General features: G+C 42.4%; 1 protein-coding gene across 1 annotated transcript in view; it reads right to left on the reverse strand.

Moving 5' to 3' along the window:
- Plc21C (Phospholipase C at 21C) overlaps window positions 1-18,875 on the reverse strand; it is a 739,135-nt gene that overhangs the window by 227,474 nt on the left and 492,786 nt on the right. Inside the window, exon 20 of the mRNA XM_080273643.1 lies at window positions 5,682-5,895. Within this exon, the coding sequence (XP_080129769.1) occupies window positions 5,682-5,895 (214 nt within the window). The remainder of the gene's footprint in view (window positions 1-5,681; window positions 5,896-18,875) is intronic.

Raw genomic sequence — 18,875 nt, forward strand, 5'->3', positions numbered from 1 at the left:
TGGTGCCCTACTGTACTGGCCACTTATTACCAGTATAATCTTGCTAATGCACTATTTCATTAGCAGAATGATGAGCCCAGGACTAGGCAAATTGGTTCTGACAATTAAGATGACAGTGATCAGCCTCACACATCTCTGAGCGGCATTATGTGCACAATAAACCCCAACCATCCCTTGGATATAAACCCGAACAGGCTTAATCATTTCCTTTTTATGCATGTTTGTTGGGGATAAATAGGAACTTCAGTAAAATTCTCAGATGTGGTCTCCCCACATTTGCTAAATAACAATAGTTCTTGTGACACGTTTTATGCACTTCTGCTTACATCGTAGTTTTTACCTTCCACATTTGCTGCATGAATGGAAAGTTCAGTGTATATTTGGAGAAGACTTTAAAAAACAAAAAAACAAACTGCTAGCAAATGCACTGTTTGTATGGTGGAAACACAAGTAAAAATATGACAAAAGTTTTAAGTTAAATACATTATGCTTAGCAGAATCCATATGTTAAGGTGAAAGAGGTTACTGGAAAGTGACACACCTGGTAGCACCCAAATAAGAAGTCTGTCCAAAAAGAAACCAAATTTTTAAAATAGTACACCAACTACCCAGCCACACATAATTGTAATGGAGGCACTGTGTAGCAGCGACTTCGAGCTTTAGTCTAACACTAACCACATCATGCCACACCACTTATTCATCGAGGTACATGCGCTTGAGTGAACATGTGTTTACTGCAATGAAAGAATTTTTTTTCTATCTCTCCTATCATCTGAAATCGGCAACCCCCTATCCTCGCCTCAAGACTCTTCATTGCACTGTCTCCCTCAAATGCTTCAGGACTTCCAAGTAAAACTCTTTACTGACTGTCTGATCATAAGGAACAAACTCATGATGAACGACGGCCTTCTAATTTAACCCGCTCCATCCCGACGTTTTTGGACTTTTATTATTTTGGCTCAAACATCCGCTTTTGGTGAGAAACAATGAAAATTCATAGAGAAATCGCTCACCTGAGGTTTAAAATACGCGATTTAGGTACAAGTACTTTGCCTTCTTAGTGTGACTGGTAAATTATATGGTAGAATACTCATTGATAGGGTTAGGCATATGACAGAGGAGCTAGTTGGAGAAGAACAAGGGGGATTTAGGAAGGGAAAAGGGTGTGTAGATCAGATATTTGTTCTAAGATGTTTAGTGGAGAAGTATCTAGAGAAGGGAAGGAAAGTGTATGCTGCCTTCATGGACTTGGAGAAAGCTTATGACAGAATAGATAGGAAAGGTATGTGGAAGGTATTAAGAATATATGGAGTGGAGGGGAAATTGTTGAGTGCTGTGAAGAGTATGTACGAGGGAGCTAGGGCTACGGTGCGAGTGGATGGTGAGCTGAGCGAGTTCTTTGATCTCAATGTGGGACTGAAACAGGGGTGTGTAATGTCTCCATGGCTGTTTAATATATATATGGATGGGGTTGTAAAGGAGGTACAAGGTAGGGCAGTGGATGTGGGGGTGGCCCTAATGAATAAGGGTGAGATTTGGAAGCTTCCGGTGTTGCTGTTTGCTGATGATACAGTATTGTTGAGTGAAGATGAATGGGAGTTGCAAGGTTTGGTGAATGAATTTGGGACAGTGTGTAGGAGGAGGAAGCTGGAAGTTAATGTAAACAAAAGTAAAGTTATGGTGTTTGAGAGGAATGAAGTCACAGAGTGTGCAGTGAGGTTGGATGGTGAGGATATGGAGAATGTGAGTGCATTCAAGTACTTGGGTAGTGTGATGAGTAAGGATGGAACTTTGGGGGATGAAGTACGTGAAAGGGTACAGCAGGGAAGGAAGGTTGTTGGCACACTGAAAGCAGTGATGAGAAATAGGGAGGTGAGTATGGAAGTTAAGAAGTCACTGCATGATGGTATTGTGATCCCTACCCTGACGTATGGAAGCGAGGCGTGGACCTTGCAAGAGGGGAACAAGTCAAGAATGAGAGCAGTGGAAATGAGTTACTTGAGAGGAGCATGTGGAGTGACGTGGAGGGACAGGTTGACGAATGAAGAAGTGAAGGAACGTTGTGGGGTAGATGTGGATGTGGTTGAAAAGATTAGGAGAAATACACTGAGGTGGTTTGGACATGTGGAGAGGATGGAGAATGAAAGACTGAATAAGAGGGTGTATGTAGGTGAGGTGGAGGGAGGGAGAGGGAGGGAGAGGAAGGGGTAGACCGAGGAAGAGGTGGAGGGATGGAGTTGAGAGGTATATGAGGGAGGGGGGGGTGAGTTGGGGGGAGGGGAGTCAAATGGTGGGTGACAGAGTGACTTGGAGGCGTTTTGTCTGCGGCCACCCTTTGCGGGATTAGGGCATCGGGCTATAGATAGATAGATAGATAGACTTCCTTACCTGACTGGGTTTTCTAACAGGCCTGCACCAAAGAAAACGAGTTCTATGGGAGGGTAACTATTTTATCCACTCATAAACAGTATTTATTTACTTAATTGGTACGAATTTATATGTAGTACAAGAGTATATTGGTTTTCAAACAGTAATATAGGCATTATAAGCATTGTTTCACTCACTAACTCATCACCATTCATGACCTTTTTTTTCCCACATTACCTGATCATCATTTCTGACTGTTTCTTCCTGTAATGCTATGTAACAATTGTCCTCCACATTGTCATCGATTGGGGAATCACTCTGGCCCTGAATGTCTTTATTGGCCAGGTCACTGGTAACAGGTGAATTGCTGAGACAATGGCGTGCAGGGGGGGGGGGAGAGATTATGCAGTGTAAGGCATTGTTCCTGCTTGGCATCTTGTAGAGGAATAGAGGAAGGTGTCCCGTGTATATATGCCAAAAATCACTCGCTAAATCACTCGCGAAAATTGAAAATTGTGCAAATTAGGGACCTTGCAATGTTGCCGTGTTAATTCACGTCGCCGGGACGGCGCGGGTTAAAAATTACGATCAACATCACCTTCACATCTGGGTGACTCTGACATGCCTATTTTGGTCACAGTGACGATGTTCTAACCCCATGCAACAACTGACTTTATTCCAACATCATAGCCATACACCCATGTTTCATCACATGTTATATTTTTCAAAAACTTTCAGCATTCAAACACTCTAACAGCTCGTGACTGACTGTGACACAGTTCTCTTTTTTTGCTTATCTGTCAGCAGATGTGACACAAATTTTGTGGCAACACAATGCGTCTTCAGATTTTCAGTTAAAATTGAAGGCATGAACTTTTACAGATGCCTACATCACAGACAGTCAGGCGACGATTTTCACAGATCACAGCACGCACTTTCTCAACATGAGTGCTGTCTCTTGCCGTGGAGGTCTATCCTGATTTGGGACTGTCTTCGGTGGATGTTCTTCCTGATCTGAAACGATGGAATCACTTGCAACATTGTGTACGGTTCAAACAATCCCCTCCATGGGCCTGTCTCCATGAAAGTTTTCCCAAACAGAATTTCACACACACATGTTGCTCTTCCGGACCCTGCCTTGTTCAACTTGCAACAAATCCTCCATCTATCAACCCATCATCCAGCCCTACGTTGCCCCATGAGGAACGTAGGAGCCCAGGGATCATCTAGTGCAATAAACACACACACACTCAAGTGTGTGTAACTCAATGACTAAGCGATGGGGGTGATGCAGCTAGTGTTAGCCTAAAGATCAAGCTTGCCACTACACAGTGCTCCCATCGCAATCACATTAGGCAGGCTAGTTGGTGTGCAATATAAAAAGTTTGGTTTCTTTTTGGATAAACCATGTGCAAATGTCATTTCCCTCCCTCCCTGTCCTCCTGTAGGAGGATAGAGGACTGCAGACAAGGGACAACTTCAGCCAGTGGTCCACACAATTCATAATCAAGTGAATCTTGGACTAAAACTACTATTATCATACTAAAAAGAGGAAGCTTAGACCTCCACACAAAGATGACATCATGGGAAACACTTACGACATTCTAACCCTCAGTTTTATAAAGCCTTTATTAGTCACTTCAGTAAGAGATATTCTGTCCATATGTAGTAAGAGTACAATATAATCTGGCATCTGCAGTGTAAATTTATGAGTTTATGTCAAAAACTCACAAATCATTTTGAGTCATCCTGTGACTAACCTGAGCCTTATTAATGAACCCAAATGGGTTGCAACCCACATTCTGAGAACACTTGTATTACACCTGATTATTCTAGTGACCTTTTATATTTTTAATAGACCAGTTAATTAGGAATGCTAATGTAGTAATAGTATATAGGTAACTTAAATAATAAGGAAGAGATGCTGACAAGCCACCCAAGGCCTGAGGCCCTACTAATCCACATGTGCTGACAGTACAAATGTACAAGAAATTGGAGCAGGCATACCCCGATAATCAATTAATTGAAAACCGATGATTTGTTCTTTCAATGATGCACAATAGGGGATATACCCCAGATAACCACCGTGTGGTGCTTCCCTTGCTTCACTCTTCCAACAATCCAACCATCAGCAATGTGAAATGCATAGGGTTTAGTTCATGCATTTTCATCATTGCAAAAAGAAGCATTGTATTTATCTTTAATCAAGGGATCAGCATGCAAGGATTTCCCTTATATCATAATCACCACCACCCTTAATCTATTTAAAAAAAAAAAAAAAAAAAAAAAAAAACATGCAAAAATACAAAATCACAGCATGCAAGGATTTCCCTTATATCATAATCATCACCACCCTTAATCTATTTATATATATATATATATATATATATATATATATATTATAAATAAAAAGAACCCACATGCAAAAATACAAAATCACTTGCGCTTCCACTCCCGAACTGAGAGAGAGAGAGAGAGAGAGGCACAAAAGTTAAAACTGTCTGCACTGGCTTGTGTAAACAGTCTCGGCAAGTGATTAGAGGGCAAGGGATGCTAATTTCTTGTATACTTTGTCTTTATTGAATTATCTTTCATTGTTTTCTTTTATAACCTTTGAATGTGATGCAAAAATGAATAAGACAGAGGGTCTGTGTAAAGTGGTTACTGTATGAAGACTTAAGCATAGTGCTTTTAGTATAAATAAATCCTATAGACACTCATTGTACTTGGTATAAACATTACCAGTTTCATTCGATGTCCTTTGCTGGTATATTACTTTACATATTTGTGAGTTTTGGGTGGGTGGTGGAATGCATCTTCTGTACCGTATTTTTCAAGAAACTTACAGGAAAAACTGCTTCAAAAACCAAAAGAATCGATATCCAATGACTGTCATAGGTACACACACCAGTTAGACATCGGGGTACGCCTGCGTATTACTGAGTGCAACTATGTTTTGGGATTTACATACTGTAGGGTGTACTCAATATTCTATGTGCTGGCCAAAGTGTGCACATACAGAGAAAAGGCTACTGAGTGCAACTGTCCTGGGGACTTATGTTCAGTCAAGGCCATAAGTTCTATTATTCCACTATGTCTATTTTGCATACATGGAATGTCCACTAATTTGTTTCCAGATTCACCATATCAAAGGTAGTCACCTGTTGTCACAAAAACATTTCAAGTTTCTCACAGATTAGGAAAATTAGCCACGAAAGGAAAGTGAGAAGTTAATGTAGTGGAATTTTATGGGAACCTATGTCCCTAACTGTACTTATATTAGCAATGAACATGCAAGAGAGATGTGTGCTTACGTGTGCCGAGGGGAGTGGTCTCATGGGTAGTGGTGGGGGCAGGGTCTGGCACCTCCCCATTACTCTTGGTCTTAATTGCTATCTTGCCTGGCCCTTCCTCTCCTCCTGCTGCCAGGTTGCTCTCACCTCCTCCACTCACAACTGCACCACCCTGAGTTACTCTGGACTCCGTTTTCTTAATGGGTGTGTGTGACTGCTCCCCCTCACCTCCCTCCTAGTAATGTCCACAGAAATAATATAACAGTAAAAAATGGTCCTGTATTAATCCTTGTGAGATGCACATCCCAATAGCCATACTCTCATAGTCCAAAACAGTGAAAATTAAATGACCAGGCTATGCTCCACATCAGTTTAATACAGCACAAAAAAATAATGGTTTATGGCACATCATTATCCTTACAGAAACTGATGAAACACTCCAGAGGCAAAACTATAACAACGTTTAGTACCACAGTAGAGACATCTTAAAGAAACTAACTTTTTAACAACAACATTTAGGAGTTTGGGTTTGAAATAATGCTACCATATACCCTATTGTACAAAACAACTTAAACATCAGCATATATGAATACTGTATTTATTGTACATTATCAGCAGCAGATGGGTGGCTACCACTGACCCTAGGAGGTACTAACATGAGAGTGATTTGTGGTAACATGATTTGTAACTATTGCAAGTTTGTTCTAACTTGATAAAGATCACTAATCCCTTTCGGCTCAGTCGATGTTCAAGTGTAATGAGACCAGATGGTCATTCTGACTAGTAACCAAGAAGATTCACTGCTACAGCACTTCATAACTAGGGCTCACTGAGTATTATACAACCATGATTTAGTACAGTCCAACCTTGATCATAGTTAATTTGTCTGACAAACTACCACAATAACAAAGCCCCATTGTAACCAGATCCATCTATCCATCCATCATCTAATCCCACGTTGCCCCATGAGGAGCGTAGGAGCCCGGGGCTAGGCAAGTTGGTCCTGGCATTTAAGATGAGAGTGACAAGCCTCACTCATCCCTGAGTGGCATTATGTGAGCCTTAAACTCCAACCATCCCTTGGATATAAACCTTCACCGGCTCAATCCGATTGGAGCGCCATAATTACCCACTTAACCACCAGGTGCCAAAATTTGGTTATATGGTTACCACCCAGCATAGTAAATGGTTTCCTGGTGTACAGGAAACCATTTGGCTTGTCACTCAGTGTAGAGTCACCCCTAGGCAGAAGGAAGAGGAAAGAATGAAGGAAAGAAAGACACAAGAGGGAGTGTAGTCACCCACAGGCAGAAGAGGAAAGAATGAAGGAAAGAAAGACAGAAGAGGAAAGAATGAAGGAAAGAAAGACAGAAGAGGATGGATGGAAAGAAGGATGGGGGAGAGGAAAGGACAGACACCCGAAAGCAGCACTACATCAAGTGAGTGGATGGTGTGCGCCCCCACAGATACATAAAATAATAAAAGGGAACAAAAGTAACTGGTCTGGAGCCCACATTTTTACACTCATTTTTTTTGCCTAATACCTGAATATTAACCCCATAAGAAACTGGAGGGACTGGATTGACAATGTTTACACCAATTCTACTACTCCTAATTGTGAACGAGATGACCATTTTCTCTCATATTTCTCATCCTAGTGAGCCAGCCTTCTTAGCAATGAATTTTAGTCTGTGAATTCAAAATTCTACAACATTTCTCATTTTTTACATAAAATTTACCCTTAAATTATTCTACGTGCACTTCTATTTACTGTATGCTGAATTACTACTACAATAAAATAAAAAGCTTATTTCTATCACCAGTATCTACTGAGGCACTGTACTGTGACTGTGGAGTGCATAAAGCATTATTACGCTTCAGGATTGCTTATGCATGGAAGCTAGTCACCATAAGGCATGCTGTTACCATAGTAACTGATAAGTACACAGTGATCTAACACAATGGCTTCCAGTACCTTGGTGTGTTAACTGCTATATGGGGTAATTTAATGCTGAAAAACATTTTTATTATGCTAAAAACAACAAGAATAAAGTAGTTTAGATGGTTTTTGTGATGTAGCAATGATAAATGATATTTACAGGGTGTTTCAGAATGTTTGAAACCCATTTTGGGGCCTCGTCTGGTTGAATGGGTTTCAATCATTCTGAAAGACCCTGTACTGTTACTACAGAGGTAGTCACGATTCACTATAAGACACAGTTACATCAAGTGAAAAACTTTTGCAAAATGGTTTATTATATAATGAGATGATATAACATGGTTTCACTGGGGATAGGGAGGGGGTCTATGATCACAAAACCTATTTAAAAAAAAAAAAAATTGCCCTCAGCAACCCTGAGTAGCACCACACTTTCCATGTCAGATGTTTCAGTATTTCACACATAAAAAGTTATCATTTAACTTAATATCACATACTGCATTATTTGATACAAATTTACACTGTTATTTGATGGTAGCAATGTTCTTTCAGGAAACAAAACAGAGAGAAAGGCAGACGATCACAACAAATGTAAACACTGGGAAGCCATGTTGGCTAAGACAGCTAGCTATTGGCATGGTTTTATCCGCCCCTGTGTAGAGTACAGCTCTATGTGTGGGGAGGCTCCCCACATACAGCTCTTCTCAATAGGGTGGAGTCAAAGGCTTTGCATCTCATTAACTCTCCTCTTACTGGCTCCCTTCAACCTCTCTCTCTTCACTGCACAGTTGCATCTTTATCTCTCTTCTATTACTACGTCAATGGTCACTGCTCCTCTGAACTGTCTGCTTGCATCCCTCCAGCTCTACGACGGGCACGTAGCACCCGTCTAGCAGCAACCTCTCATCCTTTTTCTGTCCAACTCTCTAATGCAAGAGTTAACCATTACTTGCAGTCCTTCATTTATGCAACAGGTCAACTCTTGGACTGTCTCCCTCTGTCTGTATTTCCTGCTAGCTATGATCTCCAGTCTTTCATATGCAGTGTCCAGGCATCTCGAAATGATCGGATCTGGAATTTGGCTCTCTCTTGTATTTTGTTTTTCTCTTGGAAGGAACAGTTATTGTGGGCTCGTGGCCTTTGGTTCCTTCTTCCTAGCATAAAAAAAAAAAAAAAAAATTGTGTGCCACAGAATCTGCACGAGATTCTCAGAGGCACCATCGCCATCATCATTCTAGCACTTGCATACATATTCTGCAAATTTTGGAAACATGCAAGATGAACACACAAACCACTCATAGTTTGTTTACAGCTGGCAGCTACCACATGCTGGTGTAGTGGTTTAATAGTACGGTTTAGTTGTAGGGGGATTTGTCTTCTTAGTGTAATAGGAAAAGTATACCGGTATACAGTTATCCCCGTACTTTCCAGACGCCCACTTTCCGGACACCCCACCGGACATTGTGGGCCTGGACCTTAGGAACCCAAAAATGGCCAAAAAAAGAAAAAAATCTGCTCAAAATCCAAATTTTTTCCCACCCATAATTTGAAACTGCCGCGCAGAGCTGAACAGCTGGTTTACACCATGGCCCCTTCACTCCTTCCTTCCTCCCCCCTCCCCTCTCACTGTTGCCATTTGGTATTTTTCATTACCAAATGTGGGCCAATTTGGCAATGAAAAATTCGTTTGGTAATGAATCAGAATAATGCATTATTAAATGGATTTTTCACATGCATGATGATATACAGGATGGAGATGGTGGGTTGTTTGCTCTCTCTGATTAATCTCCTAGCCTACATAGCATGAAAATAATCAACATGCTGTAAATTATAAGAAGAATGATTACACGTATTTCCACTTGTATATATATTTAGTGAAGAATAAATGCTAGCTTTATGAGTTTGGTAATGAAAAGTTAAATTTAGTAATGAAAATTGAGGAGTTTGGTAATGTGGCCGTTGCGATCTGGCAACTCTGTTTCCCCGTCATAAACAGTTACTGCCTAACTTCGATGGTGAGTAGATGCTTATCACAATGCAAGCCACACGTGCTCATTTTTTGTGAATAAACTGCAATACCTCGTCACTAGACCACACGGGAATTTACAGTGTTGTGCAGTGTTAAGAAATTAGAACTTGGAGCACAAAGGATCAACTTCGGAGTGCAAATTGGCGGTTGAAACTGGTGGTTGAAACTGCCATGATGCAGTTAGGAACAATGTGCAGTGTTAAACAATTATAACTCACAGTGTAAAGAATTAAATGCAGCACAACACTGGAGTACTGTACGTGCTTCAAAAGCATTTTCACCACTGCCAAATCCTCAGAAAACGCGGCCACAGACATGCTGTAAGTACTCTGGCTGAGGTACAGTCACTTCTGATTCCTCATTCTTTGGTTCCTTTTCATTTATTTCAGGCTTTATGTCCATTATTGGTGTGAATAGGGTTTTATCTATTTTATCTATTGCCAGACGCCTGAATCCCGTTTGGGGTGGCCACAAACAAATTGCCTCCAAGTCGCCCTGTCCCCTGCCATCTCACTGCCCTGCTCCCAACTCACACCCCCCTCTCTCATATACCTCTCAACCCCATCCCTCCCCCTCCCTCTTCCCCCCTCCACCTCACTCACATACACTCTCTTCATCAGTCTTTCACCCTCCATCCTCTCCACATGGCCAAACCACCTCAGTGTGTTCCTCATAACACTTCCTATCATATCCACACCACAATGCTCCTTTATATCCTCATTCGTCAGCCTGTCTCTCCATGTGACTCCACAGGCTCCTCTTAAATAACTCATTTCCACTGCTCTCACTCTTGACTTGTGTCCTTCCAACAATGTCTAAGCTTCACTTCCGTACATTAGAGATGGTATCACAATACTGTCATGTAGTAACTTTTTCACTTCCCTGTTTCTTATCACTGCTTTCAAAGAACCAGCAACCTTTCTTCCCTGCTGTACCCTTTCACGCACTTCACCCTCCAAACCTCCATCCTTACTCATCACACTACCCAAGTACTTAAACGTACTCACATTTTCCAATTCCTCACTATCCAACCTCGCTGTACATTCACTGACTTCACCTCTCTCAAAGACCATCACTTTACTTTTCCCTACATTCACCTTTAGATTCCGTTTCTTACACACTCTCCCAAACTCATCCACCAAGCCTTGCAGCTCCCCTTCGTCTTCACTCAACAACACAGTATCATCTGGAAACAACAGTACAGGGAGTTTCCAAACACTATCCTCTCTCACCAGGGCCACTCCAACATCCACTACCCTACCTTGTACCTCTTTTATTACCCCATCCATGTAAAGATTGAACAACCATGGAGACATGACACATCCCCGTTTCAACCCAACTTTCAAAGAGAAAAATTCACTTAGTTCACCATCCACACGCACTGCAGCCTTCGCACCATCGTACATACTCTTCACAGCATTCAACAACTTCCCATCTACTCCACATATTCTTAAGACTTTCCACAATCCTTGTCTATCCACCCTGTCATATGCTTTCTCCAAATCCATGAAAGCCGCATACAACTTCTTTCCCTTCTCTAGAAACTTTTCCACTAAAGATGTAAGAATGAATATCTGATCTACACAACCTCTTCCCTTCCTAAAGCCTCCCTGTTCTTCTCCAACTAATTTCTCTGTTCTTTCTCTAACTCTGTCAATAAGTATCCTACCATACACTTTTCCTATTATACTAAGAAGACAAATGCCTCTATGATTACCACACACTTCTTTTTCCCCTTTTCCTTTGTACAAGGGAATAATTATACCTGACTTCCAATCCTCCGGGACTCTACCTTCCTCCCAGACCAATCTGCACATCTTCCACATCCATTCTACTACTATCTCTCCCCCATGCTTCAGCATTTCACCACACACTCCATCAATTCCTGGGGCTTTCCCCAATTTAACTTTCTTCATTGCTTCCACAACTTCTATCCTACTGATTTCTTCCTGTCTTCTCACCTCCCTCCTTCTCCCAGCCATTCCCCAGCCACTTATAGTCGCATTACTTCCATCCTCTACGTTCAACAATTCCTTAAAGTGTTCTCTCCATCTGCTCACTTTTGCTCCCTTCTCCACTAGTAATCTACCATTTTTATCTTTCACTCCCCTGCTAACTTCACTTCCACCCTGTCTTACTCTTTTCACCTCTTTCCAGAACATTTTCTTACAGTCCCTCCACTTTACACTCAAATTCCTTCCAAATTCCTCATCCACTCTCTTCTTTCTCTTACTAATCTTTTCACCTCTCTCTTTCTTTCTACATATAACTCTCTCTTCCGCCTCTCAACTTCTTCCACGCCCATATTTCTCATCCATTCACTGTATGCTTTCTTCTTTTGTGCCACAGCCTGTCTCACCTCTTCAGTCCACCACGCTGTTCCTTGAACCCCCTCCGTCTTCTCTTCCTTCCACACACCACATCACATGCTGCACATATTTCTTCTGTAAATATCTTACACACACCTTCCACGTCTTCCATCTGCTCCACTTCATATTTGCCCAATCATTCCTCCACTTCTCTCTTATACTCTGCCTTTTTCTCATCCTCTTGTAACCTTTCCACTCTCCTTGCAACTACTCCTTCCTCTCGTCTTTCCCTTCTTCTGTTCCTCCATCTTACTTGAATTCTAATTCTGGCCACCACCAAGTAGTGGTCAGAAAGTCCACTCCCCCAACCTCTAAGAGCTCTTGCATCCATTACACATCTTCGCATCCTTTCATCCACACACACATAATCAATCATTGCCTTCCTTTCATTCAGTTCACCACCCACCCTTCTCATCACTCGCCATGTATACCTGTGGATCATTTTATGCCTGAAGAGGGTATTGGCTATCACCAACCCCCTCCCAGCACAAATGTCCACTAACGCACTCCCATTCTCATGTCTGGTATGAAGTTATTTAGGTGGCTTTCAAAGTTAGGATGGGTTAGCATCCTTAAGTACCAGTCCAGGAGCCAGGGGCCCACTTTCCAGACATACCTTTGGCTCTATTACATTGGATAGTAGAGGGATTACTGTAGTACGATACTTATTGACAGAGATGGGGAAATAACAGAGGAATTAGTTGGAGAACAACAGGGAGGTTTTAGGAAGGGAAGAGGTTGTGTAGATCAGCTATTCATTCTTAGATCTTTAGTGGAAAAGTTTCTAGGGAAGGGAAAGAAGTTGTATGCAGCCTTCATGGATTTGGAGAAAGCAAATGACACGGCAGATAGACAAGGATTGTGGAAAGTATTAGGAATATATGGAGTAGATGGGAAGTTGCTGAAGGCCGTGAAGAGTATGTATGAGGGTGCTAAGGCTGCAATGCATGTGGATAATGAACTGAGTGAATTTTTCTATTTGAAGGTTGGACTGATGCAAGGATGTGTCATGTCTCCATGGTTGTTCAATCTATATATGGATGGGGTAATAAAAGAGATACAAGGTAGGGCAGTAGATGTTGGAGTGGCCCTAGTGAGAGAGGGCAGTGTCTGGAAACTCCCTGTGCTGTTGTTTGCAGATGATACTGTGTTGTTAAGTGAAGAAGAAGGGGAGCAGCAAGGCTTGGTGTATGAGTTTGTAAGAATGTGTAAGAAACGGAATCTAAAGGTAAATGTAGGGGAAGAGTAAAGTTATGGTCTTTGGGAAATGTGAAGTATGTGAATGTACAGTGAAGTTGGATGAGGAGGAAATGGAAAATGTGAGTGCATTGGGTAGTGAGATGAGTAAGGATGGAAGTTGTAGGGTGAAGTGCTTGAAAGGGTACAACAAGGAAGAACCTTGAAAGCAGTGATAAGAAACAGGGAAGTGAACATGGAAGTGAACAAGTTACAACATGATAGTATAGTGATACCAACACTAACGTACGGATGCGAAGCTTGGCCCTTGTTGGAGGGACAGAAGTCATGAGTGAGAGCTGTGGAAATGAGTTATTTGAGAGGAGCATGTGGAGTCACATGGAGAGACAGACTGACAACTGAGGAAGTGAAGGAGCATTGTGGAATGGATGTGGATGTGATATAAAGCATTAGAAGAAACACACTGAGGTGGTTTGGCCATGTGGAGAGAATGGAATGAGAGACTGATGAGGAGACTGTATGTAAGTGAGGTGGAGGCGGGGAGAGGAAGGGGGAGGCCAGGGATGAGATGGAGGGATGGAGTGGAAAGGTATATGAGAGAGGGGGGTGTGAGCTGGAAGCAAGGCAATGAAATGGTGGGGGACAGGGCGACATGGAGGTGATTTGTTTGTGGCCACCCCTAACAGGATTAAGGAGTCTGGCAAAGGACAGATAGAAAGATAGATACTTTAGTTGTAGATGTGGACAGTGCCAGAGTAAAGCTTAAAGTACCCACTACAGTACACAGTGCTCCTGTTGCGATCACACTACACAAACTAGTTGGTGCGCTATTTAGGGCAGAACTCTTATTGTTGTGTGTGATACTAAATGTTAGGTGAGAGAGAACTTTTTGGTGTGAAATACTGGAACTTGTGACTTGGAAATCATGTCTGATGCTACTCCTAAAGGAAAGCATCATGCTACTTATCTTGCTGAGGGGCAAGGGGAAAGCAAGATTGCTGTAGTCCTGCCCCAGTCTACAGTCTCTACCATAATTTAAAAATCTGCTGCTGTCCTAGCAGCATCAGAGAACACATCTACCCTGACTGCTAAGCATGTAACAAAAACTAGGGATCCATGGATCCCTAGTTGTTATGTGCCATTATGGAGGAGATGGAGCATCTCCTAGTATTGGGGGGGGTTAATGAACTTAATAGAGCGATGCAGCCCCCGCATTGTCTATCTGTCTATACACCTAGGCTGCTTCCCCCAAAGAAAAGGAGATAGCCAAGACTGGACAACACACTCCCAATTTACTCATCCACACCCACACACATTTATTCGTATCTTAGCCCCAAGTCACTGACTACGCAGCTGAGTGCACTGCACAGTAGACCCTGCATCGTAGCTTCATTTATGCAAAAGGTCTCAATCTGTGTATGGATTTCAAGTAAAAGAAGTTAATGGGGGCAAAAGAGGAGTTCAAGGTTAGTGTAGGTTGGTTCAAGTGGTTTAAGGCCTGTGCTGGCCTTAGACATGTGACCATGCATGGGGAGGCTGCTAGTGTTGACAGTGTGGCACCAGAGGCCTTCCCTGCCAAACTGAAGGCAATCATACAGAAAGGGTGATATTCCCCAAACTGGTTTTAAACTTCAATGAGTTGGGCCTGTTTTGGAAATGTATTTCTCAAAAGACCTACAATAAGCAAGGAAGAACACGTAAGGCTTCAACAAAGCTTGTGACCATCTCACCCTCCTCCATGGTGTGAATGTAGAGAGAGAGACCTAAGCTGAAACCCTTGCTCATATATCACTGGGAGAACCCCTGGGCACTGACAAAGCACATGACGGAGAACCTTGAGGTTATTTGGAAAAGTAACTCCAGTGCTTGGCTGACCTCTGCACTCTGTCCTCATACATGGCAGGTTACCTGTCCACCCACCTGTGGGACTATGCCAGCTGCAGCGATCCAACAAACCTCTTACTCTTCCTGGTGGACAATATCCTGAGCCACCCTGACACCATGAAGGACTGGGTAGAAAATATTACAATAGTGTACCTGTCCCCCAACACATCATTACTCCAGCCCATGGACCAAGGTGTCATCACCACTTTTAAAGCCCACTACTTCTGCCACATCATGGAACGAATGGTGAGGATGAGCAACTTGAGGGAGACTGACACAGTGTGGTGGTTTTTGGATAAAATATAACAAAAAATACTATCAATAACATCATGTTGGTGTAGGGGAAACAGCCGGGCACAATGAACACCATCTGGAGGAAAGTATGGCTGATATGTGTTTACTCCACAGGGTTCCCAATGGTGAAGAACATACACCATGGACTCCTTAACCTCATGCACAAGACAGGGTCCAAGGAGGTCGACAAGGCTGAAGTGCAAGAAGTTCTGGAGAGCCACACAGAGCAGATTTTGACAGAGAAGTTCACTGAGGTAATGGAATGGGTGGCAAAGGCACAGGAAGGTTGCTAGCACAGTTGAGAGGATGAGTCTGTCTGTACTGTGGACATCAAGACACTGAAGGAGTTCCTTGCAAAGATGAATGAGGCCATTCCATACATCCAGGACCCAATTCCAGTGAGGTGTAACATGGGAATATATGGCCTACAGCAACACTTGAGGCCATACAACGTGCTCCTGGTGACTAAGAAAAAGGAAGCATGGCAGACCACCAGCACCAAGGAAAGGCCAAGGCCATCAGTGAGTGGGGTGCAAATACTATGTCCTGGCATGTCCTGCCTCCATCTTGACCGTTTCTTCTTCATCACCACCTGGCTAACCCCTACATTCTCCTGCTGCCACACCATCATGCTCTCCCCCAGCCTCACCACTACATTCTCCATTGGAAGCACTGCTTACCTTTCCCTCAGCCTCACCACTACACTCTCCTGTGGAAGAACCGCTTAACTTCCCCTCAGCCTCGCCACTTTACTGTCCCTCGGTCTCACCACTTCACTCTCCCCATCATTCCTCACCTCCTTCAGACCTGCAATGATCACCCAGCCCCTCCAGCTGTTCCCCAGCCTCAGGGGAGGACCCTTGGTGAAGGCTTGGACTGGCCTACGACATAGGTGGATGGCAGAGGTGTTTTTCAGACTAGGTTTAGTGGCCCTTGAACCTCAACATATCCCCATTGAACCCAAGTTATACCAACCCAGGTATACAATAAACTGTGATATATATATATATATATATATATATATATACATACAGTACAATCCCAGTTAACCGGGAGGCTTGGGGAATTTACCTTCCAGGTTACAGATTATTCCCGTACTTCTGATATTCAAATTAAGTCTATACAAAAGCTATAATTCTCACAGCAGTAAATACACTTCAGGTACTCATCACTCACATCAAGGGCCACACTAAGAGATTCCAACAGAATAATTGCCTCGTAAACACACACCATGACCATAACGCACGTGCATGCAATGCCTAACAGTACTGCAAAATGCATAACTCTATTCTGTTAACTACTGAATTATTCGGTGTATGTACTGTACTCATAGAAATGGAAAAATAAATAAAATCTTGAACATTTATTGGTGAACTGATGTTATGTTAAGACTGCACTGTAGAATTACCATGACACCTGTGCCCCCATGTGAGCTTTGTTTACGGTCCCGGCCCCAACTGACCGCCACCATTCCCCCCCTCACCCACCAGTCAGCTGTTTTGCACCATTCTGTTAACTACTGAAGTATTTGTTGTATGTACTGTACTCATAAAAATGAAAAAATAAAGAAATAAAATCTTGAACATTTCTTGGTGAACTGATGTTAAGACTGCACTGTAGAATTATCACGACACCTGTGCCCCCATATGAGCATTGTTTAAGGTCCTGGCCCCGACTGTATTTCTTCCCCACCTGACCGCCACCATTCCACCCCCAGTGTTGCCACACTTTTGGATCGGAATTATCATGCCGGCTCTTCAAAATTATCGTTTTTTCGGTGGAATTATTGTACACTATTAAATTCACTTTTATAGTGTTTAATAATCTGATGTATTTTAAAACTTTCGCTGATATCTTGGTGTATTTACTGAAAACTTACCCATTACAATAAATCTTCATCAGTACCTTAATTTTGTAAGGTACTGACATACTTTGGTGTATATTTATCACTTTATTTTGTATCAGACTATTTAGGGCACACCATGAAAATCTATCTATCTATTGCCAGACGCCTCAATCCCGTTTGGGGTGGCCACAGACAAATTGCCTCCATGTCGCCCTATCCCCTGCCATTTCACTGCCCTGCTCCCAACTCACACACCCCTCTCTCATATACCTCTCCACCCCATCCCTCCATCTCATCCTCGGCCTCCTCCTCCCTCTTCCCCCCTCCACCTCACTCACATACACTCTCTTTGTCAGTCTTTCACCCTCCATCCTCTCCACATGGCCAAATCACCTCATAACGCTTCCTATCACATCCACATCCACACCACAACGCTCCTTTATATCCTCATTCATCAGCCTGTCTCTCCATGTGACTCCACAGGCTCCTCTTAAATAACTCATTTCCACTGCTCTCACTCTTGACTTGTGTCCTTCCAACAACGTCTAAGCTTCACTTCCATACGTTAGAGTTGGTATCACAATACTGTCATGTAGTAACTCTTTCACTTCCATGCTCACTTCCCTGTTTCTTATCACTGCTTTCAAGGAACCAGCAACCTTTCTTCCCTGTTGTACCCTTTCAAGCACTTCACCCTCCAAACCTCCATCCTTACTCATCACACTACCCAAGTACTGAAATGTACTCACATTTTCCAACTCCTCACCATCCAACCTCACTATACATTCACTGCCTTTGTGTCACTCTAGAAAATCAGTCTGATTAGCAGCAAAATGCAGTCCATAAAACTTAAACAGATAACTCTTAGAAATGTGCTTCCTCTTACAGATGATGACTCACCAAGACAATAAAAGAAGTATTTTCAGTGATCACCATTACCTTAACCCTTAAGATCACTCATCTGTCAATTTGTGCAACAACTGTGCATGATTAGCTATGCGTGCCACAAAATTTACTGCCAAGCTAGCTTTCAACCCAAAATTATCGTACAAACCATACCATAATAGAAAATGGTATCGTACATCGTACCAAAGGCAATATTATCGTACATATATGATAATTATTATACATGGCAACACTGCCTCACCCGCCAATCAGCTGTTTTGCACAAAAAAAAATACATGATGTACAAAGTGCAAGCATATTTTTTCTTTTTTTTTTTTTTTTCTTCCAACAAAGTAAGCATTCATTCCTATTAACATTTTTTTTTTTCAACTCTGCCAGTGCATATGCATTCTAAGATGAATTAATGTGGTGCAAGTTAGAGTCAGTCGGTTAGGAAGAAAAACGCACCGGCGTTTGCTGTTTGCTGATTTGCTCTCCCGAGGTGTCTGGTTTATGAATTCCATGCCTGTCTTTGAGACGATTTAACCATCCAATACCGATATCACACTCGACTTCTATATTCATTTTACTGTGAAACTCTCTTGCTTTTTCTTGTATACAAGGACCAGAAATACGTGCTCCCTTAACTCTTGCTAAGCAAAACCACTCGTACGATGAAGAGTATGCCTTTTTTCAATGGACTTACTTGTTTCGCTTTTCATGAAAAATTCATTGAGCTTGGATGCTTGGATCTTGATATCATAAATCACTG

Source organism: Coenobita brevimanus, chromosome 55, assembly GCF_032717465.1.
Source record: "Coenobita brevimanus isolate Jiangsu-jjx chromosome 55, ASM3271746v2, whole genome shotgun sequence".
Lineage (NCBI taxonomy): Eukaryota > Metazoa > Arthropoda > Malacostraca > Decapoda > Coenobitidae > Coenobita > Coenobita brevimanus.